This window comes from Phalacrocorax aristotelis, chromosome 2, assembly GCF_949628215.1.
Source record: "Phalacrocorax aristotelis chromosome 2, bGulAri2.1, whole genome shotgun sequence".
In the NCBI taxonomy this organism is placed as follows: domain Eukaryota; kingdom Metazoa; phylum Chordata; class Aves; order Suliformes; family Phalacrocoracidae; genus Phalacrocorax; species Phalacrocorax aristotelis.
This window is the reverse complement of record NC_134277.1, coordinates 47,664,216-47,691,407: the sequence shown is the minus strand read 5'-3', so window position 1 is coordinate 47,691,407 and position 27,192 is coordinate 47,664,216. Positions and strand designations below refer to the sequence as shown.

Sequence of the window (27,192 nt, the reverse complement as noted above, 5' to 3'; positions counted from 1 at the left end):
AAGTGGAATGGACAAATATTCACCCAAGAGGTGTACTTTTAAACCAGCTGAGTAAAGGTTGGTTTTCCTCAACTGATTTTTCTGCTGGGAAGTTTATTCCCATGACCTGGTTTCTGCTTCCTGACCTGATGAGGTAGTGACCAACTACACAGTGTGGGAATACTGAAAAGCAATTGGCTGTAGCTAATCATTTGTGAACAACTCAAGACTGAAACCTGTCTGTAGAGCTAACAAGGCAAATTATCTGTAAATACTAATTATCTTTCCAGCCATGGTGGACATATTACAATCCAGATAAAAGAAAACTAGACCCATAGTTTTGTGAAACAAAAAGCATTTGGATGTCTTCTCTTGCTCTGACCACTGGACTTGAGGTCAGAGTTCCCTGCTGGGATTTCACTCCTAGTCTCATTCCAGATACTTCAGTGGCCTTCAGAAAACTATTCACTCTCCCTTCATTCCCACAACCATAAAAAAGTGACAAAAATAACTAGGTCTGGGTATGGAAGTTATGTATATGAGGAGAAGGTGTAAAAGGAGGAACCTACAACCCTTTTCTTCCTATTCCGTCCCTTCCCCACCCCCTGTCCCTGACAAGTCAGTACATAAATACATTTGCCTTTGCTGTTCCCAGCTCTTCTTATGTACATACACCCAGTACATCTGCACAGAGTTATCAAGGCAGTCATATTCCTGAGCGGTAACAATCATCAGTCAAATCAGGGGTTGGAGGACTGTATTTTCATGAGAATTCTACTTACTACCAATAATGATATGAAGAAAACTTTCGGCTGGACCTCTCTCTCCTGAAAAACAGTTTTCAGAGGAGGCAGACTAAAGGGTTTTCAGGTTATGATGTGTTGTGAACACATATTGCAAACAAAACATGAAATCAAGTATGCCTACATGCTTATCGTTCCGGTCTACAAATGAATCTCCTGTTTGAGCCTTTCTTCTCTTGCCCAGTAAATTCTTTCAGATAACACTGGTTGCACCTATAATGCACTGAAAAGTCAGTCTTAGAGTGATCTGTAAGCCTGCTTTGCTGCCTCCTGCCTTTTTTTCCCCAGTGTATCAGCTCGACGCTCCATCACCCTAGTTACATGTGGACTTGGAGAGCCAGCAGTGGTCGGGGGTGAGCTCTGGTGGTGCCAGCTGCAGGTTTGTGGTTTGGCTCTGAGGGGTTCTCAGACCTGGTCATCACAAAGCAGCACCCACAGAGCCAGGTCCTGTGAGAAGGATGGTCTTTTCCTGCAAGCAGGATTTTCAGACACTGGAAAACTATTTAATCTTATAGAGAGGGAACTCTGGTGCCTTCTAGGGATTATCTGGCACCTCACCTCTAAGAAAGGACTTACTTTTTGTTTGCTGTGACAAATGTAATTGGTCTGCCTCCTAATACAGCTGTGGACAAGATGTTGACAGTTCTAATTCTTATCAAAAAACTCAAATGTTCTGTTCCCCTTTATAGTTCAAGCACCTTTTTACCGGGTTCAAGGCCCCAAAGCATTAAATAGTTACTCACCTCACTTCCTTTGTTTGCAATATCTCTGCATCAAGTAACACAGCTTGTAGGATTTTTAGGAGGGTCAATAAAAAAGCAGCAAGATTGCCTGATGCTTGTGAAGCTTTTGGTAGAAATATGCAGGTCAAATGGGACCTTTTATGAAGGTCTATCCACAGCAATCTAATGCCTTTACATTTATTTTTCTCACATTTGCTTCCAGCAGTTTTGTTGCTTTTTTATTACTGAAGATCCATGGTACTAACAATCCTCCTCCTTCCTTTTAAATTTCTACTAATGACCACCAGCAATGGGATTCTGCTGGAAATGAACTTGCTTGTATTCCATTTACATTTTCACACGTGAAATGCATTTCTAATATAAAAGACAGGGACTTAGTCTTTTCTTCATCTTAACCTCTTTTCCCCCAGCAAGCAAAGTAAAACTGAAAACCAAAATGTGTCTTATACAAGATCCGATCTTTTAAGAAGAGATTTTTTTTCTTTTATGGCAAGCCATTACATTTGTCTAACAGATAATGTAATGAATTTGACCTGTTTTTCTCCTTCCATCAAGGCTTAGAAAAGGACTCTGCATTTCTGTCTTTGTAGGTTGACCTGTTCATGGAAGAGTAAGGCCTGCTAAAAGCCTGTCTGGGCTTGACTGTTGCTTAATGGACTTTATGATTAGTGACCACTCCTGCTTTCTTGAGACTTTTTGCATGTCTGAGGACCTACTAATCTCTAAGGATTCAATACCATAATTCTTTTTGTCATTTCAAAATTTACTACTGCCTTTTTATACTAAACTTGATTACAGAAAAAATAGTTAATCTGATAACCATATATAGAGATTATCAGCATGGCATCTCAATAAATGCTGTTACCTTTAATGTTCATACCACTGTACCCAGTGCAGCTTCCTTAAGCTCAGCAGAGACAGTCTATCTGGCACTATGGTGCCAGCCTCGCTACCCCAGGCTGCGTAAGCTCTTCTCTGTCACAATTTTTGATTCATCCCTCTATATACATTTTTGTAAAATCTCCATTGATATATTTAGTCTGAAATATTCAGAATCAGTGAATTTTTAGTCAGTGGCAACCTCAAGAGAAAATTTGATAGGAGATTTATGTATGTTTGTGCACACACATACAATGCAACAAAGGTTTATGATAACAATATCACACAAAACAAGAACAGTGTAGGTTATACATTATCAAGATAACACTAACATGATGAGAATACTTAGTTGTTGTATGTTGGAAAACAGAAAAATATGGCAATTGTCTGGAAAAAGACCTTGTGACTTTTTTCTATATACCCACATGCCCATCTCTGCAAGATTGGTGATAGCACACAAAATCCCCACTGAAGGCTACTGAGAGTATTCTCTTGCACTTATGCAGCTGCACAGTGAGTCCTTTAAACACCAATAAAAACAGACCAAAAGCCAGCTATGGAACTTCTGATGCATATTCTCCCCTGGAGTACAGAAGGCGGAATGACAGAAGAAAAATTCATTGAGTTTTATCAAGTTCTGGTGGGGATAGACATCATTATCTTTAAAATAAGAGCTGGTCCTAGTCTGGATGATGCAATTTCAAACCCAACAATTTCCTGAGAATTTTGGAAGGGACGAGATCTGAAAAAGTTAGGGTTTTATTTGAAAATGAGAGTAGAGACAAAGGCATATAATGCAACGTATCACCTTTCTGAAGTGACCCTCCAAAGAAGCAGTGATGTAAGAATTTCTGTCAAATCGATGGGATTTATCTCTGTGCTTTTACTACAGTTCAAAGACAAAAAGTTTCCTGCTGAGTTTAATATGTATACCACATTGCCTACTTGTGGTATGATTGATGGAAAAAATAAAAACAAGCATAGTTTAAAGTACATAACCAGTAAAGCAGTAACCTCCAGATCCTCACATGACTTGAGGGTCATATCCTACAGAGAGAAGTGCTGAAGCAACTGAAGTAACTGTAAAAGGCCCTGTGATTTCTTTTTCATGTGCAACAAGCAAAAGTACTGTTCATCAGAGAGCAACCGTTTCCCTGAGGGTAATTTGCATTGCTAAACCATATTTTCCAGGCTTTAAGGGTTGCCCTTTAATGATCTCCCTAGTGCTTGACTGCCTTAGAGAGCCTGACCCATTCCTATGCAGCTTTTTTCTTGCATGCTGCACGAAAAAAGTCTGATGAGGTGTTCATCATTAATAAAAAGGAATTGACTGCTTAGAGAGGCTGTTTTCGAAGTTTTTGTGATAAATCACTTTGAATCACAGCCAGAGGTAAGCGCACTAGTCAGGATTATCTCCCTCTGATATTATTCTCACTGGGTGTTAGTTACTTATTGTTTGCTTTGTGAACTTTTTAGTCCTTGCAACACTCAAGCAGTCCTCCTATATCTTGGACTTTGGTGCTTCTTCTTTTCAAATGGTCTTAAATGAAGTCATGTGCAAAAAATATGGAAGCAGGTACAGAGACAAAACATTGAGAAGGGTGGGGAGTGTAAGTACACGAAGAAATAACAGGAAAGAGACTGAAAACTGACTGAGAATCTGTGCTTCAAACTGTGTCTCCACCTATGGGATCTGAACCACCACATAGAAGGTAAAAAAAAAAGGTTTCCCTAGCTCAGTGAACATCACAGTGGATTTCAGCCTCCAGTTTGTAACACCCTGTATTCCAAATAAAAGCTGAAATCAGGCATGCCAGAATCTCCTGCTACTTTGAGCTGGAAGTATAATGCCACATCTTCTGTAGCTGGGCATGTCCTTTGCTTCCCCAGTTTGTGTTGTTGCTGGGGTAGAATAAGGTGACTCTACTTACCTTTGAGTCTTTTAAAGCAGGTCACAAAGATGGATGAGTAGCACTGCTTAATTTACTGTCAATTTCCTTAGCTGTAAATAACTCATCTCAGGTCAAATAGCAATGTTTTTTAATATTCGTATTATGAATTACTTTTAACTTATTTAATTCAGTCCCTGAGTCCTTTAAGAGTTGTAGCACAAAAGCAGGAAACATAAGGGTTATGATAATTGCTCAATGCCTAAAATTAATTTGGTCCACAATTCATTTGAGATTCCTTTATAGATTGTACCGCTTTGTTATCCTTTAGTGTTTTACACAGAGGGATGAAGGAGCTGAGAATGCAGAATAAAGAAGGAAGACTTTGAAGGAAAACATCAGGTATATAATCAGAGCATGATATACAGTTGAAATCAGCAAAAGTGTGATGCATATGAAGAAGTGAGCATAAACACAAAAGAAAAACATTAACCATGTGCAAGCCAAAAAATATCAGTTTATTGTTCCTCCTGTGTACAATGGATTTGATCCAAAACACTCAGAAGTCATAGTAAGGATTCCTATCTAACATAGTCAGCTATAGTTCAGGCCTCACGTCTCTCTCTGTGTACATGCACACATGAACAGTGTATGGCCAGACATCTTCCGGCCTCTCTGGATACACATACCTATCTCTGTGTACGTGAGCATGCATATATGTATATAAAAATACACATATGCATGTATTTTCACAGTTCCTTTGAAAGTCACACAGATTAAATGCAGCCCTTTTGAACAATGAATAGTAACAAGACAATTAGCAGCTCAGTAGCTGTACATATACATGTACATTCAAAGGTAAATCTATCAAAGTGCAAAAATACAGGCTTAGATGTCATGAGGACTAGTTAGTGCAGGAATCATCAGCAGTTGGAGTCTAATCCTGCACCATTTCCAGCAGCAGCAGCTTTGCCAGTGATGCTCTGAGCGCAGGACTGATGCCTGGCCATGGTCCAGAACACTCTTCTTTATGCTTTAAGTGCTGAAAAAAGGGGACTCTGGTAATGGTGAATCCTCCCCTCCACTGTCACAACTGTAATCTGCACCATATCTACTCACTTCTCACTGCAGTCTGGATTCTCAAATGGAGTTTACCCACATGCTAATATACTACGTTACCTTCAGCAGTTTCCTTCGAATACCTCCCCTACTTGCTTGATGTCCTGAAGAAGGCAGCTCAGCACCTTCACTCTTCCCTGACTTTTCCAGTGCTGTTACTGGCATGCCTTTTGCAGCTGAAGACATGATTCTGAAGCCTGTAGCTGCTCCTCGAAGTAGAGAAGCTGATCCACTTCAAAGCAATCGCTTGCTCTAGAAACCAGTTTCTCCAGACGACTCCTGACCTCTTCCTCACTGACATTCTGCTGTCTCGCTTGCTTAAGACAGCCGTACACAGCCTCAAATACCTCTGCTCCCAGCTTCCCAATGGCAGATCTGGGGGTAAATATTACATAAAGGTGAAGTAAAATTTAATTCACATTGTATATTAACACAAGCAATAACTAATACTGATTTTTTCTAAATGTAGCTACCTTTGATTAAAATGATATAATGATGCACCTTATCTGACAGTACAAGGAACTAAAGTTCCCTGGGGAATTTCTCTATGGTTGTTTGGTACACAAAGAACCCAGGAGTAAAAACCTGGCACAGTAAAGTCATGGGAAGCATGCCCGCTGTCATTGTTACAAACCAAGATTCCTTTCATGCTGAATCTGACGTATTGTTTTATCTACAGCAAGCCCAGGATACATACATGTATTGTTGTCTCTGGATTTCATCAAAACCAAAAGGAGCAACCCCAGTCAGCCATACACCAGTGGCATTTTATGTGAACAAACAAATTTCAGGAGTCATTGCTTTATTTTAGCTTCTATCAAACAACAAGGAAACCTTCATACAAGCTCAGCATGAGATAACTTTTTTTTCCTTTTCCTACAGCACTCTCCTTTTATCAGAAGACAGATCTGTAATTCCGTGACAAAGAATACACTCACAGGATCTTAATGCTGATTTATAAAGAAGATCCATGGCAATGAATAGCGCTTCTTTTTCTAAAGGTAAACATCTTTAAATTCATGTATCACAAGCTGCAGGCAACATAGAATTTTCCATATGATGGGTTCATAATATTTTGGTGAAAATATCGGAGTAATTTTCCATCAGCAAATCAGAAACTATCTGCCCACTCTGCACACATCTGCCACAGGTTTTGCGTTGTTTTCTCTCACTAAACTTTATATGTTAGAGCATTTGAGATTTGATTGTCTTTTAGTGTCAGACTTGCACATTTTAGGGGTGATGATGCCCTTTGCTTAGTTAGAAAGTGAGCTGGAATAATTGGGATCACCTTGCAGGAACATCTGCAATTTGCATTAAAAATGTCTTATTTTGGTTAGGTGAAGTTGTGGTAAGCAGCCTTTCCTCCCACTAGCGTTTTGCTAGGATTTCAAGAGTAGTTAGGTGGGACAATCATTCTTTTTTCATTAAATCCGTCATGGCACGAAGACGCCTTCAGTAAAGCTTCTCAGTGTATGTGAGGAAGGTTTCTCTGACAAATTTTTCGTCCATGCTAAAATAAACTAATGGTATCTGAGATTCTAATACTTTCACATATTTCTCAAGCTTTACACATATTGTGTTTCTAGCATGTTAAAACATTTGATGCCTTAACACTTTGCTTGGTGGCAATTCTTGTAGACAGAAAGGAGATACGAGGAAGTGAACTATCTAGTATTCCAAAATTTCAGCCTAAATAGCTGCGCTCATGTTCCCTCTCCACTGAGTCTCTGTCACATACTGCTTTCTACCATTTTAGACAATGGAAAACTGAGAGGATAGCCCCCAGAGTTGTGCCAGGATGGGAACTGCCTCATCTATCGCCCCAGCAGTGAGGTGCCTATTATTTATAGGGGATTAGCATGCCTTTACAGTATTTACTGTCTATACTGTCAGTGATGGGGGCTTTGAGCTGCTCCCCATTTCGGCACACAGCATGCTTGCTGGCACAGCCTCAGGCATGAGCAGGGTGTCTTCAGGCATGAGCAGAGCACGTTGCTGCCTGCAGGGCAGAGCCCACCGCCCATGGGGAGCTGCCCACGGCCCTGGCCTCATGCTGCCTGTGGTGAGCTCCACGGCCAGCGCCCAGGGCGGAGGGCAGCAGGGAGCTGGGACACGCTCAGTTTGTGGCCACGCCAAGGATCGCCCTTTGTGAGCTGTACAGAGGTAGAGAAAGGGAGCAGAGTTGTCTCCTGGTGCCAGCATCAAGGCTCAGCGCTCTCATACCCTGCACACAGCTTCAGAGGGAGCGAGCACAAGACTTCCCAAAAGCAGTTTAAATGGTTAAACCTGCACACTGCCCCCTAACAACATCACATACTCTAGTTGTACATTTTTTTGCTGATTTTGTACTGATTTTCTATGTGTCTAACACCAGGGCAAGGCCAACTGTTCTAACCTGATAGCATAATTCACCTAAAGGGGTAGCTGCTTTTCACCTGTGGTCATCATGCTATTGCTGAGGAATAATATCTTTAGAGTGAGACTGCAGGCAGTAAAATTTTCACATTATGTAATTCCTCAATTCTTAGAAAACCATTGGAAAAAATTTTAACATTAGTGTTGCGGAAACTTCATTTGATATGAAAGCATACAGAGTTTCCTCAGTAACAGAAAACCACTTCTGAAAAATCCTGTTATATATAATAGGACCGACTGCTGGTAAAAATGGACAATGCATCTAATATGGTATTTTCACCTGAAGCATATCCTAGATGACTGATCTGACCTCACAAGGAGGAAACACTTCTCACAACCCGCCTGCTCTCACTGCTTTTCTGCAGCTTGGTCATGCCCAGCTGTGATCCCCCCTTCGGCCACATGTTACCCCTCCTGCTGGATCCTGACACAGAGGCGGATCGGGAACTTGGGACAGAGAAAGCCGGAAACAGGATCAGAAGCCACAGGGTAAAGCTGGAATCTCTGCAGGTCCAGACCTGTTTCAGTCCTGCTTCTCATAACTAGAAACTGCCCTTTTTTTTTTTTTTCCTACCAACAGTGCTGTTTAGGGGAAAACTAAAACTGTTGGAAGTGATTAATTCTCAGACACTGGAAACCTAGGGATTAGCTTACCACAGAAAGCTAAGTAGGGATTTGTTCATCAAATAATGTACATTTCTTCACAAAACTTCATCAGAAATATCACAGTATTTCTCTCCAATAGTTAAAAATCAATACATGAGAAGCTATTTTGAAATCACTGCTACTTCATTAATGCTGTTACTGACCTCCTCTCTGCCTCTTAGACAAGGATGTTTAATTTTTTGGCAGTCCTGTCTATTTAAAGGTAAAAAATTAAGCAAACACATACCTCGGGAGTATTGGTTCTGCTAATAAATGTGACCTGCAGACTTGAATCTTTTCAGTTAAGCTTGGCAGAGCATGCAAATCAGCTAATCTGTATAACAGCTAATACAATAATATTAGGGGAAAAATGTTCATAGGTTGAAAATTAAGGGGTAGGTAACAAAAATTATAACCTACTTTTACAAAAGAAGACATCAGGCTCTGTTTCGACTTCAGAGCTGCATTAATGTGAGTCTGCTACCACATCATGCATTTTCTGTCACAGAGGCAGAAGTGTGGGATCTAAGACAGTAAATGTCAAACAGACGTTACTGAGTGAACCTATAATCCTGATGGAGGGAGGAGGGAAGTGCCTTCCTGGAAAGTGAGTTTTGCACATTATGGCCCTGATCCTATACTAGGGAATATTCTTCCATCCCCATGAAGTCCTACAGAGGCACACTTCAGGATTTTGCACTGCCCTTCTCTTTATCGTTACTTTTATTTCAAATGAAATATGGGACACCTGCATTTACAGTTTTGAAATGGTTAAAAGCCTTACCACAAACCAAGTACGGAATGCCCATTTACACTCCCGTTTGGCCATATTTTCTGATTTACTGGCATTTACTCTTTTTGTGCTATCTTATAGCTCACTCGCCTACAAACTCACTATTTCCCCCCAGAAATGAGCCACCACCTCTTCCTCAGCCAAGACTACAAAAGCAAAAGACATACCTGACATCTGGGATTTCATTACTCTGACAAGCTTTGTGGGCCAGAACCCCATCCCACGTTGCCCTAAATTGTTTTTCACTATGCTGAAATCAAAGGAGTTACATCAGGCTCTACCATCCAAGGGTCTGACCCAGGATGTTATACACTAATGTGCTTAAATGTCATATTTCAGATTGTTCTTTATTTTGTTTCACTGTGTTTCAAAGGCTTAGATATACAGAGGGATTAATTGCTGGCATTTGAGCACTGTGTTTCCTAACTTTTAAGCATCTTGTTCATATAATGAAATCCACAACTCTGTGACTGAACCCTAAGCTCCCTGTGCAATGCAGGCACCCCAGAAAGGCATCTACCCAAAACAACAGCCCACCACGACTGAAGAAAGGCTTATCCTAAATCTGACACCTGGCTTCTGTGACATTGGGAATCACCTCTGTCCACCCAGAACTCTCAGCAATTCAATGTGACCACACAGGTACTCAGTCTCCCCTTTTGTCCCAGGGTCCGTGGGTCCCACGGTCCACCCAAAGAGCTGGAAACCTGGGGGCAGAAGGAGATTCAAACTCATGCCACCCAGAGCAGTACCATAATCACCAGTCAGACTGGGGGACAAAGGATTCTCCTTCACCTATCATTCTGATTTGTATGAAACCAGATATATTGGGCCAGATGAGAATTAGCAATGATGGAGGACAACTCTGGATAGGTCAGGGACCAAGGACAACACTGGAGGTATGTGCAAACATTATTTGTATGAAACAGTCCCTGGATAAAATAGTACGAGCAATCCTTGGAGTCCTTTCAGTCCTTGGGACTGAAATACAGGTTACCACGTGTAAGTGAGTACCCAGAGAGTGCGCTTTCTCACTGCAAACTGCAAGAGATTCCACAGTGAGCCCAGCTTCCCTCACTCCTTCTGGCTGCAGAGAGCAGTCCCGATGCTCCGGGCAGAGGAGTCACAGGGCTGGGGATATCCATAACCTGGAGGCATGCTATGACCACCAACGTACTGGCTGGAGAGCAGATATTGCCAGTCATCTGTGTCATCCATGGAAGCTGTAGTCTGAAACAAAATGCCTCTGGCTGCCAGCTTTTGTGCAGCATACAATCCACGCCTGGAGAAAATTAACTGCAACAAGCCCCAAAGGCCGTACAGGCAGACAGATATCTGATTTGTGGGTAATGATGGGGTTTGCACATGAGATAGGGGCTCGGTTCTATCAAGGGTAAGGCACTTCTGAGCATGTGAAAAGCAGTATGAATATCAGCAAAATCATAGGCACTTACCACTTTGACTCACTGCCAGCACTAGAGGGGAGCTAAATAGAAGCCTTGAGGACTGCAATTTTATACTCAGGGTGTCTAAAAATGTTCGAAGTCATTTAGTGGATCTGGGCCCAAATAAATTTATCAGGCTATCTGGTGATTTGCAGTTGATTTCCTATGCATCAGTGCAAAATTACTAAAATTTGACAATATAATAATGTTGTGTTCTCAACTGGCTGAGGAAGTTGTAAATCTTTCCCTGGGTGAACAAAGAATTTTCTATTATCCCACGGGTCTTTATTTTGACTATTCTGCTACTAGCTACATATTAACATTTCCTTTCTGCTCTGAAGATCAATTACAATACACATACCTTCATGCAACACTGACAAAAGCCACAAAACAAGATTAATGCTTAAGTTTGTGCTCCTCTGTGGGCGTTAGCAGCTGGGTTAATATCTCTCAAAAGCTTGTCATTGCCTGCCTTAAAGGATAACTATGACACAAATCAGCAGCTAAGGGGGTTTTCAGCTTCCCAATTTCAAACGTCATTCAGCATGATAACGACTATCATTTTAAACCATTCTGGTTTTAAACCCTCATCCACCTGCAAAGGCAAGCGGCACTTTTTGCTCCTAAACACTGAGCTTTCACTAGTGCCTCCAGGGAGCTGTGGTGCGATCTGTGCTCGGGAGCAAGGAGAGGGTCTGCAGCTGCCGAGTCACCATGCTCTGCACAGGTCACGCCTGAGCACACCAGAATAACACCATGAAAGTCCCTCTGGATCAGGCATCAGCAATAACAGCTCATCTTGCCATAGCAAGCAATGAACACATGGCTCCTAAGCCAACCACAGAAAATACAGTATTTCAAAATACTAATGTCACTCACGGCTACTTCAATGTAAACCTTAAAAAAAGAAGCTTTCTGGACATGGAATATCCATTCCAGTGGGCATTTATTTATCCTTTTGGATGCAGCCAGATCACCTGCATCCCACACCAACAAGCATATTGTAAAGTAGGAGGCAAATCTGTTGGGACTGGGGTCATGGGGCATAAAAGCAAGTGCAGGGATCTTTGAAAGAATAATTTCAGCAGCTGCCACTAAATTCTGCTCTCCCTAACTCAGGGGTATCTGCATGGAATCCAGCAGTATTACTTAGGATTCCCATCAATACACCCAACTCCAATTTGTCCCTGAACATGCTATTTCTAAGCATTCATTTATTAACCTTACATTTCTCTTTAGAACAGAGTACAATCATGTCACTTTGCAGCTAACCAGTAGTAACAGGAATCTTGGTCAAAAAGACCGTTACATTTATCTCCTGAAATGACTCTGCAAAAGAATCAGGAAATTGCATATCTTTGATCTCATACAAAATATTGTTTTCTAACTGTACCAGAAAATGTTAGGATATCTGCTACAGCATCCCATGGTTCAGTAAACAAACAGGTTTATCTCAGTTACAACAGAAAAGGTCCCTTTCCTCTCAAGTTATCTTCCTGTCATTCCGTATGTTGGCATTATTGACTATGAATGATAAAAACTTCTCTGAAACTTGAAAGAAACTGCTCTGGGTTCAAAACCACAGTTGGAGCAAAGCTTGTCTGTTGCTCTATAAAGACCCTTTGAGATCTGCTAGGAGAAGTGTATTATAAGTTCCATGGCAAAGTCTAAGAAAAGGGCAGGTTTTGGTTTTTTTTAAAAAAAAGGAAATTGAAAGAATTATTATATAAAAGCTAGCAAAAGAAAATATGAATTGCTAATATTAGCCCCTACCTTCACCTTCAAGCCTCAGTGGACTTTGACTTTCATCATATTACTGCTGAATGAAAATTTCTTCACTTGAAGACACAATGATAATTTTCATAATTCATCCTTAATTACTTCATAATTCCTGTATTAAAGCACCTTAATTTAATTGCAAACAAAACTCTCTGATGTCCTACTTCAAAGACCTGCAAAATTTAAAGCATATTTAGGACATGTTTTCCCATGAGCTAAGAAGGATCTTATTATTAAAAGTTGTAGACACACAGCTGAAGAAATATCAACAATAATATTCTCCATGCATCTCATTTTCTGAGATAAATGAATTTGTAAAATAGGAATTGAAGCTGACATCTGCTCTTGGAAGAAGTGTGAATTAGAATTTAGAGCTGCTAGTTGAATTCTAGCTACTACTAATTTAAAATATGGTTTGTCATAAGAAGAATGGGTTTTTTAGTTTTTCCCAGAGGAAAAAAAAAATCAATCACAACAAAACAAGGTCATTTAAATCAAACCTGAACATTGCCATTTTTAAGTCTTCCTATATTAGCAAATTTACTGCCAATACTAAAAATGAGAGAGGAAACAAGTTTGCTTATATAGAGCTATTCTTCCAGAGGTAAGACAGGTGAAAAATATACCATTTAGTATTCACAAAGAATTACCTGAAACACACTTCCCAGGGCTGCAGTCTCTTTATACACATTCTGAGATTTCCTAGTCTTGCTAGAATTATTTTAAACAATGTCCTGTTTTTTAACCAGGTTTTTAACAGTGTCACAGTATACAAACAGTTTTTGAAAGTCATCAGTTTAATTCTCTCAGCATCCCTGACCAAGATCAAGCAAAAAAATCAAGGCACATTTAACATACCTGATGTCATTTGCTTTATCAATGCATTTATTTTAGACAGATGTGTCTGAAGAGCAGCATAATATACAGATGCCTCTTGAATGTGGGCATGCAAGGATACAGTAGTTCTCTCTGAAAAGTCAGTAATTCTATACAGTTCTCATAAGAGTTTAGGAATATAACTGCAATCTCTTTTGTTCAGCTGTGTGGTAATTCAGAGTTAATGCTGCTTTCCTTTTAGGCGGCTTGAATTTTCAGGGGATGTCTCCTGATTTAGGGTCTCACACTGAAATGACAGTTATAAAACTAACAATTTGCCCATCAGAGAAAGGAAAAGATAGAGACTTCTGCATTTCAATGAACAATCATAATATTAAAGATCACAATGCTCAATCCAAGCATTTTCTTTAGCCATATTGTATTAAATGTTACTATTGGATGTAAAACAATGCATTTCTGAGTTACCAATAAGCCAGTCTTACTAAAAGGCTGTCAACACATCAAGTCCATCAATGGAGAGATTAATATAATCAGCTGGGATGGAGCTGGACAATTCTTGACAGAAACATCACAAGCCTCGTAGTAATTTACGGACAAAACTTTCAGCTGGGCTTGTGCACTGTACAGCAACAGAGGGAGATGAAGCAGCACTCCAGTGCTGAACTATGCTAAACAACTGTGCAAGGTTATCATAAAAGTAACAATACTTTCAAATAATCCAATCAAAAAGACTTTTTAAAAGTTAAAAAAAACCCCAACTGCTGTGGATCATGAGATGCCCAGTTAGGACAAGTATGTATGCACGTATATATGTACACATAAAAATAGTTACTAACATATATACACAAATAACTGATTGTGTAAAGTTTTTGTACATCAACCATTTGGGCTTAGTTCATATCTACATCTACTCAAAGGGGCCTGGACAGAGGTGGATTAAGTCCACAACTTCTTTCAGGTCCCTTTCCACATCTGTAGCCCTGGGAAAAGTTCATAGCACAAACCAGAACTAAGGCCAGTTCATGTTTTGGCGGAGCCATACAATTCCATGACTACATCATGCTATAGAGAAAGAACGAAAAGCAATTGCCAACTATGGGCAGTAGATCCATGATTTTCGTAAAGGCCTGGAAAGGTTTATGCAGTTTCTTCTGGCTCTTCATCAAAACAAGACAAGTTTCACAGAGGAAGCATTTAAAGAGGTCTAGTCCTTTCATCTTTTTTCCCCCAAAAGTGAACATTTAATACTTGAATACTTTTCAAAATAGGACCCTGGTAATTCCTCTGTCTCAAATCTCTTGGAAAATCAAATAATTGTACATCTAGATGCCTGAAAATATGCCACATAAAATAATAATGAAGATTTCTATTAACAGAAACATAACAATCATAATATATTATCTAAATAATTTCTTTCAGCTAATAGATTTGCAACGATAAAATCTAAGCTCACGCTGAAACCGGATTGAACTAAAAAAATTGCCATTAAGCTAAAGGGAATTTTTCCAATACTCAGCTCCTCTTATTTTCCTGAAGAAAATGTTAATGGAGATACATGTCCAATGTGTTACCTTAAAGTTAAAAGCAAGGTTAGGCCTTACAAGTACTAGCATCCTCCGATTTTGTCACAGTCTTTGGCCATGTCTGGCTAATGTAAATGTAGTACAGGTGCTACTGTAAATACAGTACAGTTGATTTGGTATCTCCAAACTCTGAAAATCAACATATCATGTAAACAAGCTGATCAGCAAGGTGGTTCAGTGCAGAAGGACCTGTGACAGAGCCACCCCTGACGCTGCTGCACCCTCAGAAGTGGCAACTGCTCCCTTTGGAATTAAGGCAAATGCGGAGTTTTGGCTCTACTAACCTCTCCTTCACGCAAGATAGTTTCCATGTTGCCCAGTGTCTGGTGTTTTGCCCCATGAGTTATTTTTTATGATACCAACTCTGCGTTGCCCACCACCTTCCACATGGGGAATATGAGATATATACCTTAATGGCTTACAAATACAAAAGAAAGAAATCACTATGTGATGACTGAGAAAAAATGTGGTGAAGGAAAGAAGGAAAGGACAGATTTTTCTTACAGACAAGGACAGCATTAGAGTAGCAAGCAGATGAAGACAGAAGCAATGAGAGAAACAGTAAACATCAATAGTCCTGGTGAGGGTTTGGTGAACACCTTTGCATATTCCCTACCTATTTTTCTCCCAAGTGCCTTTGTAAACCTCCCAAGGTTGCAATGCTGCATCCAGTAAACACTGTCAAGATTCTTCAGGTAGTTCCATACTGAAAACAGACTATACAATTAATGCCACGTGAAATGATTCTCACATTTGCCAACCATTGACAAAATCAAGGTGTTAGAAAACTCAACAGCTCAATCTACACATTATGTATGCTCAGCACGAGGAACTAGGGAAACTCAGCTTTTTGTGCAAAAGAGAAAGATGTATTAGTCTAATTCCTCTAATGTTTTGAGCGTTTGGGGCTACTTCACATTTTAAAATGAGTGAGTCTATACTTATAATTTTATGTGTTTTGCTACTGAAATGCAATTTTCAAACTGTATAAAAACCTTCTCTAATGCTAAAGCAATTATGACATTTCTGTCCACTTTAAAAAAAATCCTTAAAAAATCACGATAACAGAATGGCTTACGGATTTATGACATGCATCTCAGAAGAGAAGCTGAAAAAGTCTGAGTTTTTTTTACATATCTAAATTAATGAAATATTACACTGTATTTTATGGGTTGGACCTGAGGTTCAAGTAATGTGCAAAATGAGTACCAGGATGAGTATCCCAAGCAAATCCATCAAAGTTCATTTGTGCCCTAAAAGACTCGCTCACTCTAGCTACTGAGTTTGTTCTCTTTATTCATTTTAAAGTGCATTATAACAAATGTAAAGCTGCTGAGAACTGCTGAAAAGATAGCATTAGCAGGTGACATGCTTTTCCCATCCCTGGATGCAGGGTGGAGAGGAGAAGTATAAAAGACAGAGGGCCAAGAAAACAAGAGAAGCAACCTATTTTTGCTGTGGAAAGGGGAACAGCATGGACAATGGAAAGAATTTGAAAAACCCATGAAAAATGCCTGGGGAATTGGCCCATCAGCTCCAGCTTCAGCCTTGAGGGGGGATTGCAGCTTCTGCTGCAGAGGACTCCTACACTTCTGGGCAGTAGCCACTGCCTCGCTCACCTTCATTTCTTCTTAGGCAGAAGAGCCCAGGATTCACCTGTTTGCACTTCTTCTTTTAGGTGTTGCCTTGGGACAGCAACTACTCACAAGCTGGGAGCATTCACTCACTTCTCCCTGACAGGAGCCAAGCACTGAGTTCCCAGCTTGGTCATGTCAAGGTGGGTTCAACTCTCCCAGTGTTCCCAGTTAGTTTTACTGTATTTTCACTTCACTTGTTTGTAAAGCAAACAGCAAAACCAATATACTTCAGACCTTCAAATCCGCGTCTGGAAGGTAACTGTGCATGAGAAGCAAAAGCTACTGTTATGCTGTAAGATGTCTTGGCATCACCAGACAGAAATTACAACCAGAAGTTGGAGTGTTGAACAGAGCAATTGTGGTGCGTGTAAGAGGAAATGTCATGCTGGAAAACATTTTGGGATCAATACCTTCAAGGATACTGTCCTCTATTCATCTGCAAAAAACAGTCATAGCTCAGACAGTGTCAATAAACTTCTTTACCAAATACATCTTTTTTCTGTGAGAAGACATCTTATTCCTCATGCATGTTTACATCATGACACCTTCAACATGACAGTCAATGGCAATTAAAAGGTCACTGAGAATTTTTTTAAGGAAGTCTAAAAAGCCAATTAGCTTTTCTATATTTGTTGCTTTTGCCTTCACCTAAATCTGCCCTCAATGATGTCAAGTCAATAACAAAGTCAGTTTCAGTAGGCTCAGAGCTGGCCCTGAGGAAGGTCCACCCAACATCTAATAAAACACTAAATCAAATAATCAGTTTCTTTACTGTAATAGTTCAAAAATGTGCAGAAATAAATGCACAAAAACTCTCCTATACTTCAGGCATTTTTAGGACTACTTTTCTTAAATATCCAGTGCCTGTTCAAGGACTTCAGTATGACCTTTCTTTCTGAATTTTTAAGATAAACGATATATTTGATGCCAACGTCACAAGCACAAGAAGCGTGTATGCATACTGCTCATGACTCTAAACCAATAGTGTTATGAGCATTCACAGGAACAGAATAAAAATATCACCAAATGCCTTTTCTCCATGACTTCTGAAAGACGACTTTACTTACACCCAGCAGGTGATGATGAAGTCTTTTGCCTGATCATGGTATGCTGCTGTGTGTAAGACTTCAGGGACTGACTAAGAGTTGCTTACTGCTGTGCTAAAGGATTTTAATTTACTTAAAATTTGGGGCATAAAAGCCTTTTCCTTTTACTGACATACATTTTATTGAATTCTAAACTGCATATTAAAGTTCACAGCTATTAAAATGACTCATTGTGTATATTCATGGATACCTCCATAAAGGAGCACAAAACACCCTGTGCTAAGGGGTTTTTTTTCTTCATTTCTTACGTTTTTATTTCTCTTTATATTTTCAGGAAAGACAGAAAAAGATATACTTTCTATTCCATAGCTATTTCATTATTCAAAAACTAACCTTACTCTGTAAAACACAAATCCTGATTTTAGAAGGCCTAAGAAATTAATTTTGACTACAGTACTGAAGAGGCTCCAAGGGGAAGTCTCTGCTCACTGGACATCTGGGATACAAAAACTACATAATATAAGGAGGCACAGCTGTGAAGATAGCCAACTGCACCAAAACCCCTAACAAGGCTTGTTCTTGTCCCCAAATTTCTGCAGTCACATGCCTTAATTCTCACCTTTGCTTTTCCATTTTAGATCATGAAACCCTGCAGAGACTTGAAATGTCAAGCATGCATCTTAAGACTTGCCACAGGCTTCTGTGCTTCTTCCAGGCCCTTCCTTGTGGTCAAATTGTAGCTGAGGTGGTAAAAAAACTTGCTAAGAAGGGCCTCAGAATAAGATAGAGTAAGCTGAAAAGAAGCAGAAAAGCTTTTTCAGCTAGAGATCTGAACAAGTTGGGTCTGTCTCTTTTAATGCAGATTTTGACCTCTTTAGCATTTGCAAGCTATCAGTGCTGCTAATCCGAGCCTGAAGAAAGCTTTGGGTTTGTCCACCAAGTTTTTCAGAAGCTGGCAGAAAACAAGCTACTGTTTGTTACAATGACTCTTCTAAAGCCTTTCCTTAGGGACAAAGCCAATCTTTCAGGCAACGCTTACTGCCAAAGCTTCTGACATCTTGTAAAGAAGACTTTGACAAGCCGAATGGACCTCAGGGGAAAACAAAAAAAAAAGCAATATAAGAATATAGCAGTATAACGATTTCATCTGATGGTGAAAAAAGTTTTGGCTTGAAGAACAGCTTGGTTCTTTTCTGAGACACATAGTTGGAAAGTCTCTGCAGGGGAACATCAGTGGAACTGACTGTAGGTTTTCCTTGTGGATCTCTCTGGTGAAGACAATTTGGCTCTGGATAGCATGTGAGAGTAGAGCTTCTCAGACTGAGGATTGCACCAAGTTACCCAGTACCATGGATGGGAACCACTATGAGAATAAGATGGTGGCCAGGACAGAAAACACCAAGAAAGATCTCCTCCTGTTTCCTGCATCTAACATGATTCCTCAGCCTAAAATCCCAATATGAAGAATATGAGTCTTACAACTCTGATTCATATATTTGCTTCACTTCTCACTGTTAACATGCAAGGCTGGGAAGGAACATAATGAGAAAAAGCTCAGATAACCTTTGAGGGAGCTAGTTCAGGAAACAGATTTCTTATCAACACTGCAGAACTGCAGAAGATCCTAATATTGAAATGCTTAGCACTGAAGTAGAAATTTCTGCAGAGAGAATGAACTCCACTTGAAAGGTGAAGTTAAATCTCTGCTGCTATAAACTTTATTACGAGCACTGGCATATACAGGTGTAACAAACTAGGAATTTTAGTCACTAGGGTAGGCGATTTTATTGTGACTTTCTGAGAGGACAGCAACTCAAAATTCTGGAACAGAGTGCAATGGGAATTGGAAAGAAGGTGTAACAGAAAATATTTAGGGACTCTAGTGAAGGAAGTTGGTGATTGAATCATAAACACTGTCAGCCATCTAGAGGTTAAGCCCTAAGCTTTTTCTTTTTACTCAAAATAGAAGACAAAGGACTCCCACCTATATTACTCAAGAACATCTGTGGCTTCCTTCTACATTCCTGTAAGGACTTTTAGCACAACTTCCCTCTCACATGAATATAGGTGTAAAGGTCTGCACAAGAATCCAGTAGATATCCAGTAGTAGCTACCTAAATTTGCACTCTGATAAAGAGCAAGGCTCTCTGCTGTCGAAGAATGCATTCAGTGCATTCAGTGCAGCACACTGCAATGACTCAAGCAATGAACATATCACATCTTGTCAGGTGACTGTCCTGGTGCAGTTGTCTGCAAGCCCATATTATTCACATTTGCCATTTACAAATGGCTAAAAGGCCTTTTTGCTGTTAGACCCCGCGTTATTTACATGAATCTACCATTTTTTCAGAACTAATGAAAGAGTTTCTTTCATGTTACTTGTGATGTGCAGGCACAATGCTTACTTTTTGCGCAATTCATGACATAAAAGAGAGTCTCCCTCATCAGAATCTATTGCTGTTAGCATCTGAAAATGGCACCGATCCCCAACCTTCGTACTTCTGTTTCTATAGTAATATGTCACCTGGGCAGATTTCACTGCAATTCCACATTTTCTCCACTGCTTTTGTTTTCTGTTTCCTCATAAGAACTCCAGCCATTCAGTTTCTTTAAGACAGACAAACTACATTCGCTCTTTCATTAGAAGCTGTCGGCTAGAAGACCCACCGTAAATCTGTGGCTTCCTGAGTAAAACTGAACTGCACAAGTTTAAATTATATTAGCCTTGCCTTGCACTGCTGTGTGGGTGAAGTACGACATATCACATGAAGTTTGCTGAGGGATGAGGGGGGCAGCTGAGGCTTCATGCATCATTCTGCAGCCAGATATACTTCCTTCTTGCCAGTGAAAATTCCACCACCGTGCTCTGTGTGCAGACTGGCCATGTGTAAGGCTTTGCAGGGATCTCCTTGTGTATCTGTGTGCTGGGTACTGTGCTCACTCATTTCTTAACACCCTAACTTCCAAGCAATTAACATACTCAGCTTTACACATTAAAAAAATGAGAAGGTCATAGTGTGTTTAGGAGAAAGGGCAATAACCTCAGTAAATATTTTGACAGACTTCTTTAAAGTAGCTATTATAGTGCACGAAAGGAGATCTGTACTTTCATTTACCAAAAAAACCCAAACAAACCCAAAACATATCCCCCCACATCAGTTTATTCTCTCAATGAATGTAACTTGAAAATAGTTCATAGGTACAGTCAGCTGGAAGTTCTCAAGATGCTGGCTGGGCAGGTCTTTTGGCCTACAGATCCAGCTGACTGTTCTCATTCAGGAATGAAATGACTAGGAAAGTGTTCCAAAACCAGGAAGTCTAATGCATTAAAAGTGAATTACTGCAGTTATTCGGGCTTTTCATTAGCATATGACTAGTTTATAAATTATTCTGGAATGTGACATTTCCAAAGGATCATATAACAGCACTTCCAAATTTTTCAGCATTTAACCAGCACTACTTGCTTATCCTATCAGAAACAACAAACTGTGAAAACCATGAAACAGCACTGGAAAAACAGAATTTTAAAGCAGCAAGTAATTTAATCATACCTCAGCCTTAAAGGCAACAACCATGAAGTTCAAATAGTTAAGGTTATCCTACAACCATGAGAATACAAGGTGAAGCCTGTTAGGTTAGCAGGCATTTTGACGAATAACCTCACCTCGCAACTAGTTGGCATCATATGATGCATTTTTTTTTATAAGTACTTTCCATGAAAAGGGAATGGGAAGCAATCAGAGTGGCGGGCTGTGAGACCTGCTGACTGCTTGCACAATAAAGGCTAAGCCATGAAGTGAAACCGTAGGAGCTGCTGCCTCTTGAAATATCATAAAACTGAACAACTTCTATCTGGAGTAAATCTGATTGGTATTTCCCTTAAATACACAGTGCATTTGGCACTGTAATTTGTTTTAAATTGTGATTGGCATCAATGTTGTTGTGGTTGCATTTGTTTTCTTTAGGGGATTCACTTAACTACTAGTATTAACTGTTTGAACTTATTTGTATTCTGATAACATCCACCATATTGTTGGCACTGTCCACCCACAAAAAAGAAAATGACCCTTTTTTAAAGAGTTTACAATCTGAGATCAGTTGAATGTTGCAACAGTGCAAAAAAAAATCAGGTTCAGAAATAATACGTAGCATTATGATTATCAGATCTGTACCTAAATTAGGGTGCAATAAATATCTTGGAAGACCAGAAATTACTGAATCAAGATGAAAGCTCAAGATACATTAACCAGTACCTTCTAGAAAGGAAGAACAGGTCTTTGTTTATTAAGACAGTGAAATCTTTATTAATAAAGCTGGGGTTTCAATGATGCTGAAAGCAATTAGACAATGAGTTTCAAAGGGAGCTGCACATGTAAATTCCTCTGTCTCATTTGAAAATCCCTGCCAACAGCAGCAATCAAGTTTGGTTTAAATCATCGTTTCATTGTGGGAAACAAATCCACTAGTCATTTGTTCCAGGCAAGAATGAAGTGTGGCTGAAGGAGCAAACATGGTGGGAACATGGATATCTGCAGGTGATATAGGGACATGTGCTGAGCTAATAAAGAAAGCAAAGTTCAGAACGACGCCAACAGCAGTGAAGGCAAACTAGATCCTGGAAGGATGACAGTGATTGTGCAGATTATGAGAAACCATCAGAAGTGACAGTCAACCTTCATCCTCTGTGTAGGCAAGGAGGCATCCAGTCTGTAAAGAATACCTTACCATTCACTTCTTTTTGCTGAAGGGATTTTTTGGAGTGGAGGAAAAAACACATGGTTTTCTTTGTTGTGTTCTGCAGCTTTTCAAATCCATCCTCTTTGTCTGGATATTGGTAACACATAAATATGCTACTTACTCCCTCATGCGTTTCAGTTTTGTCTCAGCCATGGTGCTGTTGAGAGCTCTGAATCCCTGGGGCGCCCCTGGAGACACTCCGGTGACAGTCCCTGAGCCTACAAATCAATGCACAGACACACAACCTTATTCACCTTCATCCCCTGAGCTCTATTGCAGAGTCAAGGGCAGTCAGAAGCAGGAAGACTATTCCTGTTTCTCACAGGGTAGTGCCACATTAATTAAAGATGAATTAGATTATTAAATGCACATTAAAGGCAACTTCTTTCTGAGGGACAAGTAGATTCAGAGCTTAAAGGCACCAGAACTATAACAACCTTTTTCCTTCTGTGTAGCGTAAGGGGAATTACATTACAAGAGAAAGAACAGTCGCTTGAGGAAGTGCTGGGATAGATAAATATTCAACAAAATAAAATTTGCTTAGACAATATGTATTTTCCTCCATTATTCTTGCACTTATAAGAGCAAGAACCTTCTTCCTGTCAGGCAAGTCTCTCCTTTAGCTTGATCATTACTGTAAATTGAATGTGTTTAACTTACGACATCACTTTCCCCTTCAGATGAAGGTACTTTTAAATGTATGTGTATATATATAAAACCATATGTGTATATATAACTACATATATATCTATATGTGAGAAATATACATATGCATATACACACATGCACACTCTTTCTCTTTACAGGCCTCGTGGGCTGTTGCAATATTTAAGGACCTAATGCTCACAGACCACTGTGGTGCTCATCCACAGGAACACAGAAGTGCTGAATCACAGAGGGCTGTCAGGGTTGTCAGCTCAAATACCCTGCAATTTCATGTTGCCATTGCATCACAGAAGTCCCTGCTTAGTCTAAGGAATTTATTTATTTACTGTCCCTACTGCTCCCATTGGAAGACAATTCCAGAGCCTCACTTTGACCTGGTGGCTAAAATCTCTTCTCTGATTTAAAAAAAACCACCCTCCTTTATTGGCCAGTTACTGCTCATTTTTCTACTGTGCCAGTCTTTTCCTTGGGCTTACTCAGTTCTTCCCTTTCCTTTTGCATACTTCTTCCATTTGTTTATAATTGGGCAAAAAGATCCTACTTCAGCTTTCAATTTGCTAAGCCAAACAAAGCAGCTATTTTAGTGTCTTCTTGCAAAATATTTGGCATTAGGATTTCAATTCCCAAAAGAGGAGAACATACATCATGGTGGAACTACATCATGCATAAAATGTGCGGGCTGTGGAACACAGCACCCAAGTTCTGAATAGACATTGAAGGGCTCTGCATAGGATAGGAACAAGACAAAAGTCACACAAACACATTAACAAAATGCCTTGTCTAAATGAACACAATCTCCCCTCCTAGCAGGCATTTTTGGCTTGGACTCAGCTGGGGTTTAGTTTGGGTTGCACTAACATTGATCACATACAGCCAGAGGGAGCTTGCAGCTACCTTCCTGCTCTGAGCAGTATAGACACCCCCAGAGAGTACTGAATACTTTCCTGGAATGCATAATCACAGCTTTCCCAGCGGTTAAGCTCCTATGTCTTATATGATTCTAGATCCTGATCACATTGGGTTGAATACTGAGATTAAAACTTTCTATCATGAGGGATCCTACTGAAATGCTCTCAGTAAGTGTCTGCTGGATTCAGAGCTTTGCTGGATTCAGAAGAGAGGAAGCAGGCATGGAGAGACACCACAGAGAAATGGATTCCCAATTCTGTTATCTGGTTATGGGCAAGTTATTTGAATTTTTAAAACCTTTTCCTAACTTCTCTTTAAACCTAATGGCTAACAGTTGTCTGTTGCCTAAGTATTACAGCTGAGGTATAGTTAATATAGTTTAAAAGATGAAAAATGACAAGCTCAGTTGTTACTGGCAACCAATAACTTCACTCATCGATGCAAAAACCATTTCCTGATCATTTACTATAACACTACATATGCATATCCATACATTTTAAAATAGGGTCTGTAGGCATTCAATTATTTTAGCAGCACTGGAAAATTCATTATCCTCAGGGTGGCCCTGAGGAAACCCCAAGCACTGTCAAAGCAATACTCATGACTTACTGGGTGGCACGCTTCTCTCTCATTTGGTGTAGAATTAAGGTCCAGATGTGGGCCTTTGGGCTTCAAAAGCAATAAAAAATTGACGCCCTAAGCACCAGTGGTCTAAGGAAAATATAATATTTGCATTCACTTAAGAAAGAGTACATTTAACCACAGGCCTCAGCTAAATCCTGCTGTTACTAATATTACAGGATATATCACTATAGTAAGAGCTCAGTATTCTCTTTCTGCTTAGTGGGTTCCATTTATTCATTGCTACAATATCTCCTTCTCCTCCAACATTTCATTATTAAAGACATCCTTCTTGGTTTTTTCTGGGATTTAAGGCTAAATAATTTGTACTTTATCTACTCTTCACATTGGCAGTTGGCCAAGCAAAACTAATTCCCCACACTCAAACTAATATCTATCTTCCTCTCCATTAAATATGATTTTCTGGGTGCTATGAGGCAGCTGTAAGGATTGTAGGATGCTGAAGAGATGTGGTTAGTCATAACAAAAAATAAAAAAAAGAGTTTTTGGTGAAAACTGGTAAGAGCTTTTCACATTGTTACTATAACAAGCCTCAAATTTTTTCCTGGGGTGATTCATAACCCACACCAACTTCTATATCAGAGGTATTTTCTTAGAAGCAGTTACTTGATTAATAATATATTTTGCAGCCAGCTTTGAGCAGTTTGCTTCAAAAAGCGGCCGGATAACTATTTGCATTTTTTATGCAATATATCATTCTTGATTCATTAAACAAAATCAGATTAAACAAGAGCACTGGCTTTTCAAAACCAGGCATTGTGGCTTTCTAAATGAATTTCAAAGACAAATAGTCTCCCTGCCTCTAGCCCAGTACTGCAGAGGATAACATAGGGCAAAAGATCTTCATCGTCTCAGGTCATAGAGCACCAGTTTGGGGCTCTTACTGCATCCTTCTTACTCTGTCAAACGGATGATAAAAGCATCTGTAGGGAAACAAATCCTCTGGTTGACATTTATTCACACGTACTTACATTTAAATGGTTATCAAGTGAGGCTTTTCATACGTTATGGCCCAAAGGCATTCCTACCAACATTTCTGCTAACAACCCAATAATTGACGATAGACACCTACTGCATCTTTTGGTAAGCCATTATGTGCTGTGAAGCTATTATCTCCACTGAATGACAGACTTCTGTTGGATTTTGGATTTTTCTTCAGCTTTCACTGCTACGTATGCGATCTTACAATGCCTTTTCCTACAAGATCAAAAAGCTCCTTAGGATCAGATGTATTTTCCTAAGTTCAAAACAATACAAAGTGAGCCAACTGCCTCTAACCTTCTCCTCCTTTAAGCTAAGCAGATTTAGTAAATTTTAAAACCAGTTTTTCAAACTTCCTTTCATTTTGCAGTTCTTTTCTGGGATCTTTCCAGTTTTTCAAACTTTACCAGCACAGACTATCTTATTTCAAATATACTCCACATGGAACTGTATAGTCAACACAAAACGAACCTTGCACAACACTAAAGCACTGGTATTCACAGTGTCTCAGTGGGAACGCTTGAGGAGAAAACTCAGTTACCTCAAACCAGTAAGTACCCTTTTACCTCAGTTTAAACTGAGGTTTATACTAAAGAAACTCCACCTGTTGAAAAATTATGTCTATTTATTGCATCCTCTTTATCACAGCCCTTGCTGACATTAAAAATGTTCTAGTTTTATTCTACTCAGATGTTCTCTAACATCTGCTTGAAATGGCACAGGATTTTTTCACAATATCTTTAACAATGAAAGACACTACAAGGAATTCTGGCCAGGCCAGATTTCTGTGTCTGCCTTATTATTGCCATGAAATCCATACTGCTTTTAGGAGGAACTATTATAATGATGATGTAGCTCTGTAGCTCAGTAATATGGAATTGCCACTGCTAGTACCAGGCCACATGCTTGGACCTGAGTTTGCAAGGCTTCCGGCTTTGCCTGAACTTGTCTTGACCTGCCAGGAACTTTGATTTAATTGCTTAGGCTGTAACAGCAGTTCTTCAAATGACCAGGTGGTTTGGCTATTTTGTTTAATTTCCGTTTATTTTTGTATCATACAACTCATATTTTTAGATGGGTAATATTATTCTGTGTAGAAAGATATATTTATAACTAAATTAATTAAATTAATGTAGGGAAATACAGGCCTGGTACAACAGCAGATGCCTTGAAAAGTATGGACAAAGGATGAGGTGTAAGGACTAAGGGCATGGGGTGACAAGAGGTGAGGCACAGGCTGGCACTGGCAATCCCATGGTTACAACCAGCTTGCTAGTGATCAGTTAAAGAAACGCAGACCTGGAGGTAGACATAACTAGCTTTAGGGTGAACAAAAAGAACAAGTATCTAACTTGCACCATATACAGAAATTCTTGGTGTTACAATAATTTGCAGCCCAGTGAAGAAAAAGCAAGGTATAAATTAATGTTAGCAAACATAAAAATGATCCTAACTGCAGCTTTGTAGCCTGACATTGGAAGAACTTAATCATAGAATCATAGGATAGTTTGGGTTGGAAGGGCCCTTTAGAAGACATCTAGTCCACCCTGCCCTGCATTAAGCAGGGACATCTTCAACTAGATCAGGTTGCTCAGAGCCCCGTCCAGCCTGACCTTGAATGGTTCTAGGGATGGGGCATCTACCACCTCTCTGGGCAATATG

At 39.7% G+C, this 27,192-nt stretch overlaps 1 protein-coding gene across 1 annotated transcript in view; it reads right to left on the bottom strand.

Annotated features, from left to right (window-relative positions):
- Nucleotides 1-4,855: 4,855 nt before the first annotated feature.
- Nucleotides 4,856-27,192, bottom strand: part of NEK11 (NIMA related kinase 11) — a 102,442-nt gene continuing 80,105 nt past the window's right edge. Inside the window, exons 15-16 of the mRNA XM_075083381.1 lie at nucleotides 22,454-22,550; nucleotides 4,856-5,787 (exon numbers count right to left, since the gene is read on the bottom strand). Of these exons, the coding sequence (XP_074939482.1) occupies nucleotides 5,568-5,787; nucleotides 22,454-22,550 (317 nt within the window). The 3' untranslated portion in view covers nucleotides 4,856-5,567. The remainder of the gene's footprint in view (nucleotides 5,788-22,453; nucleotides 22,551-27,192) is intronic.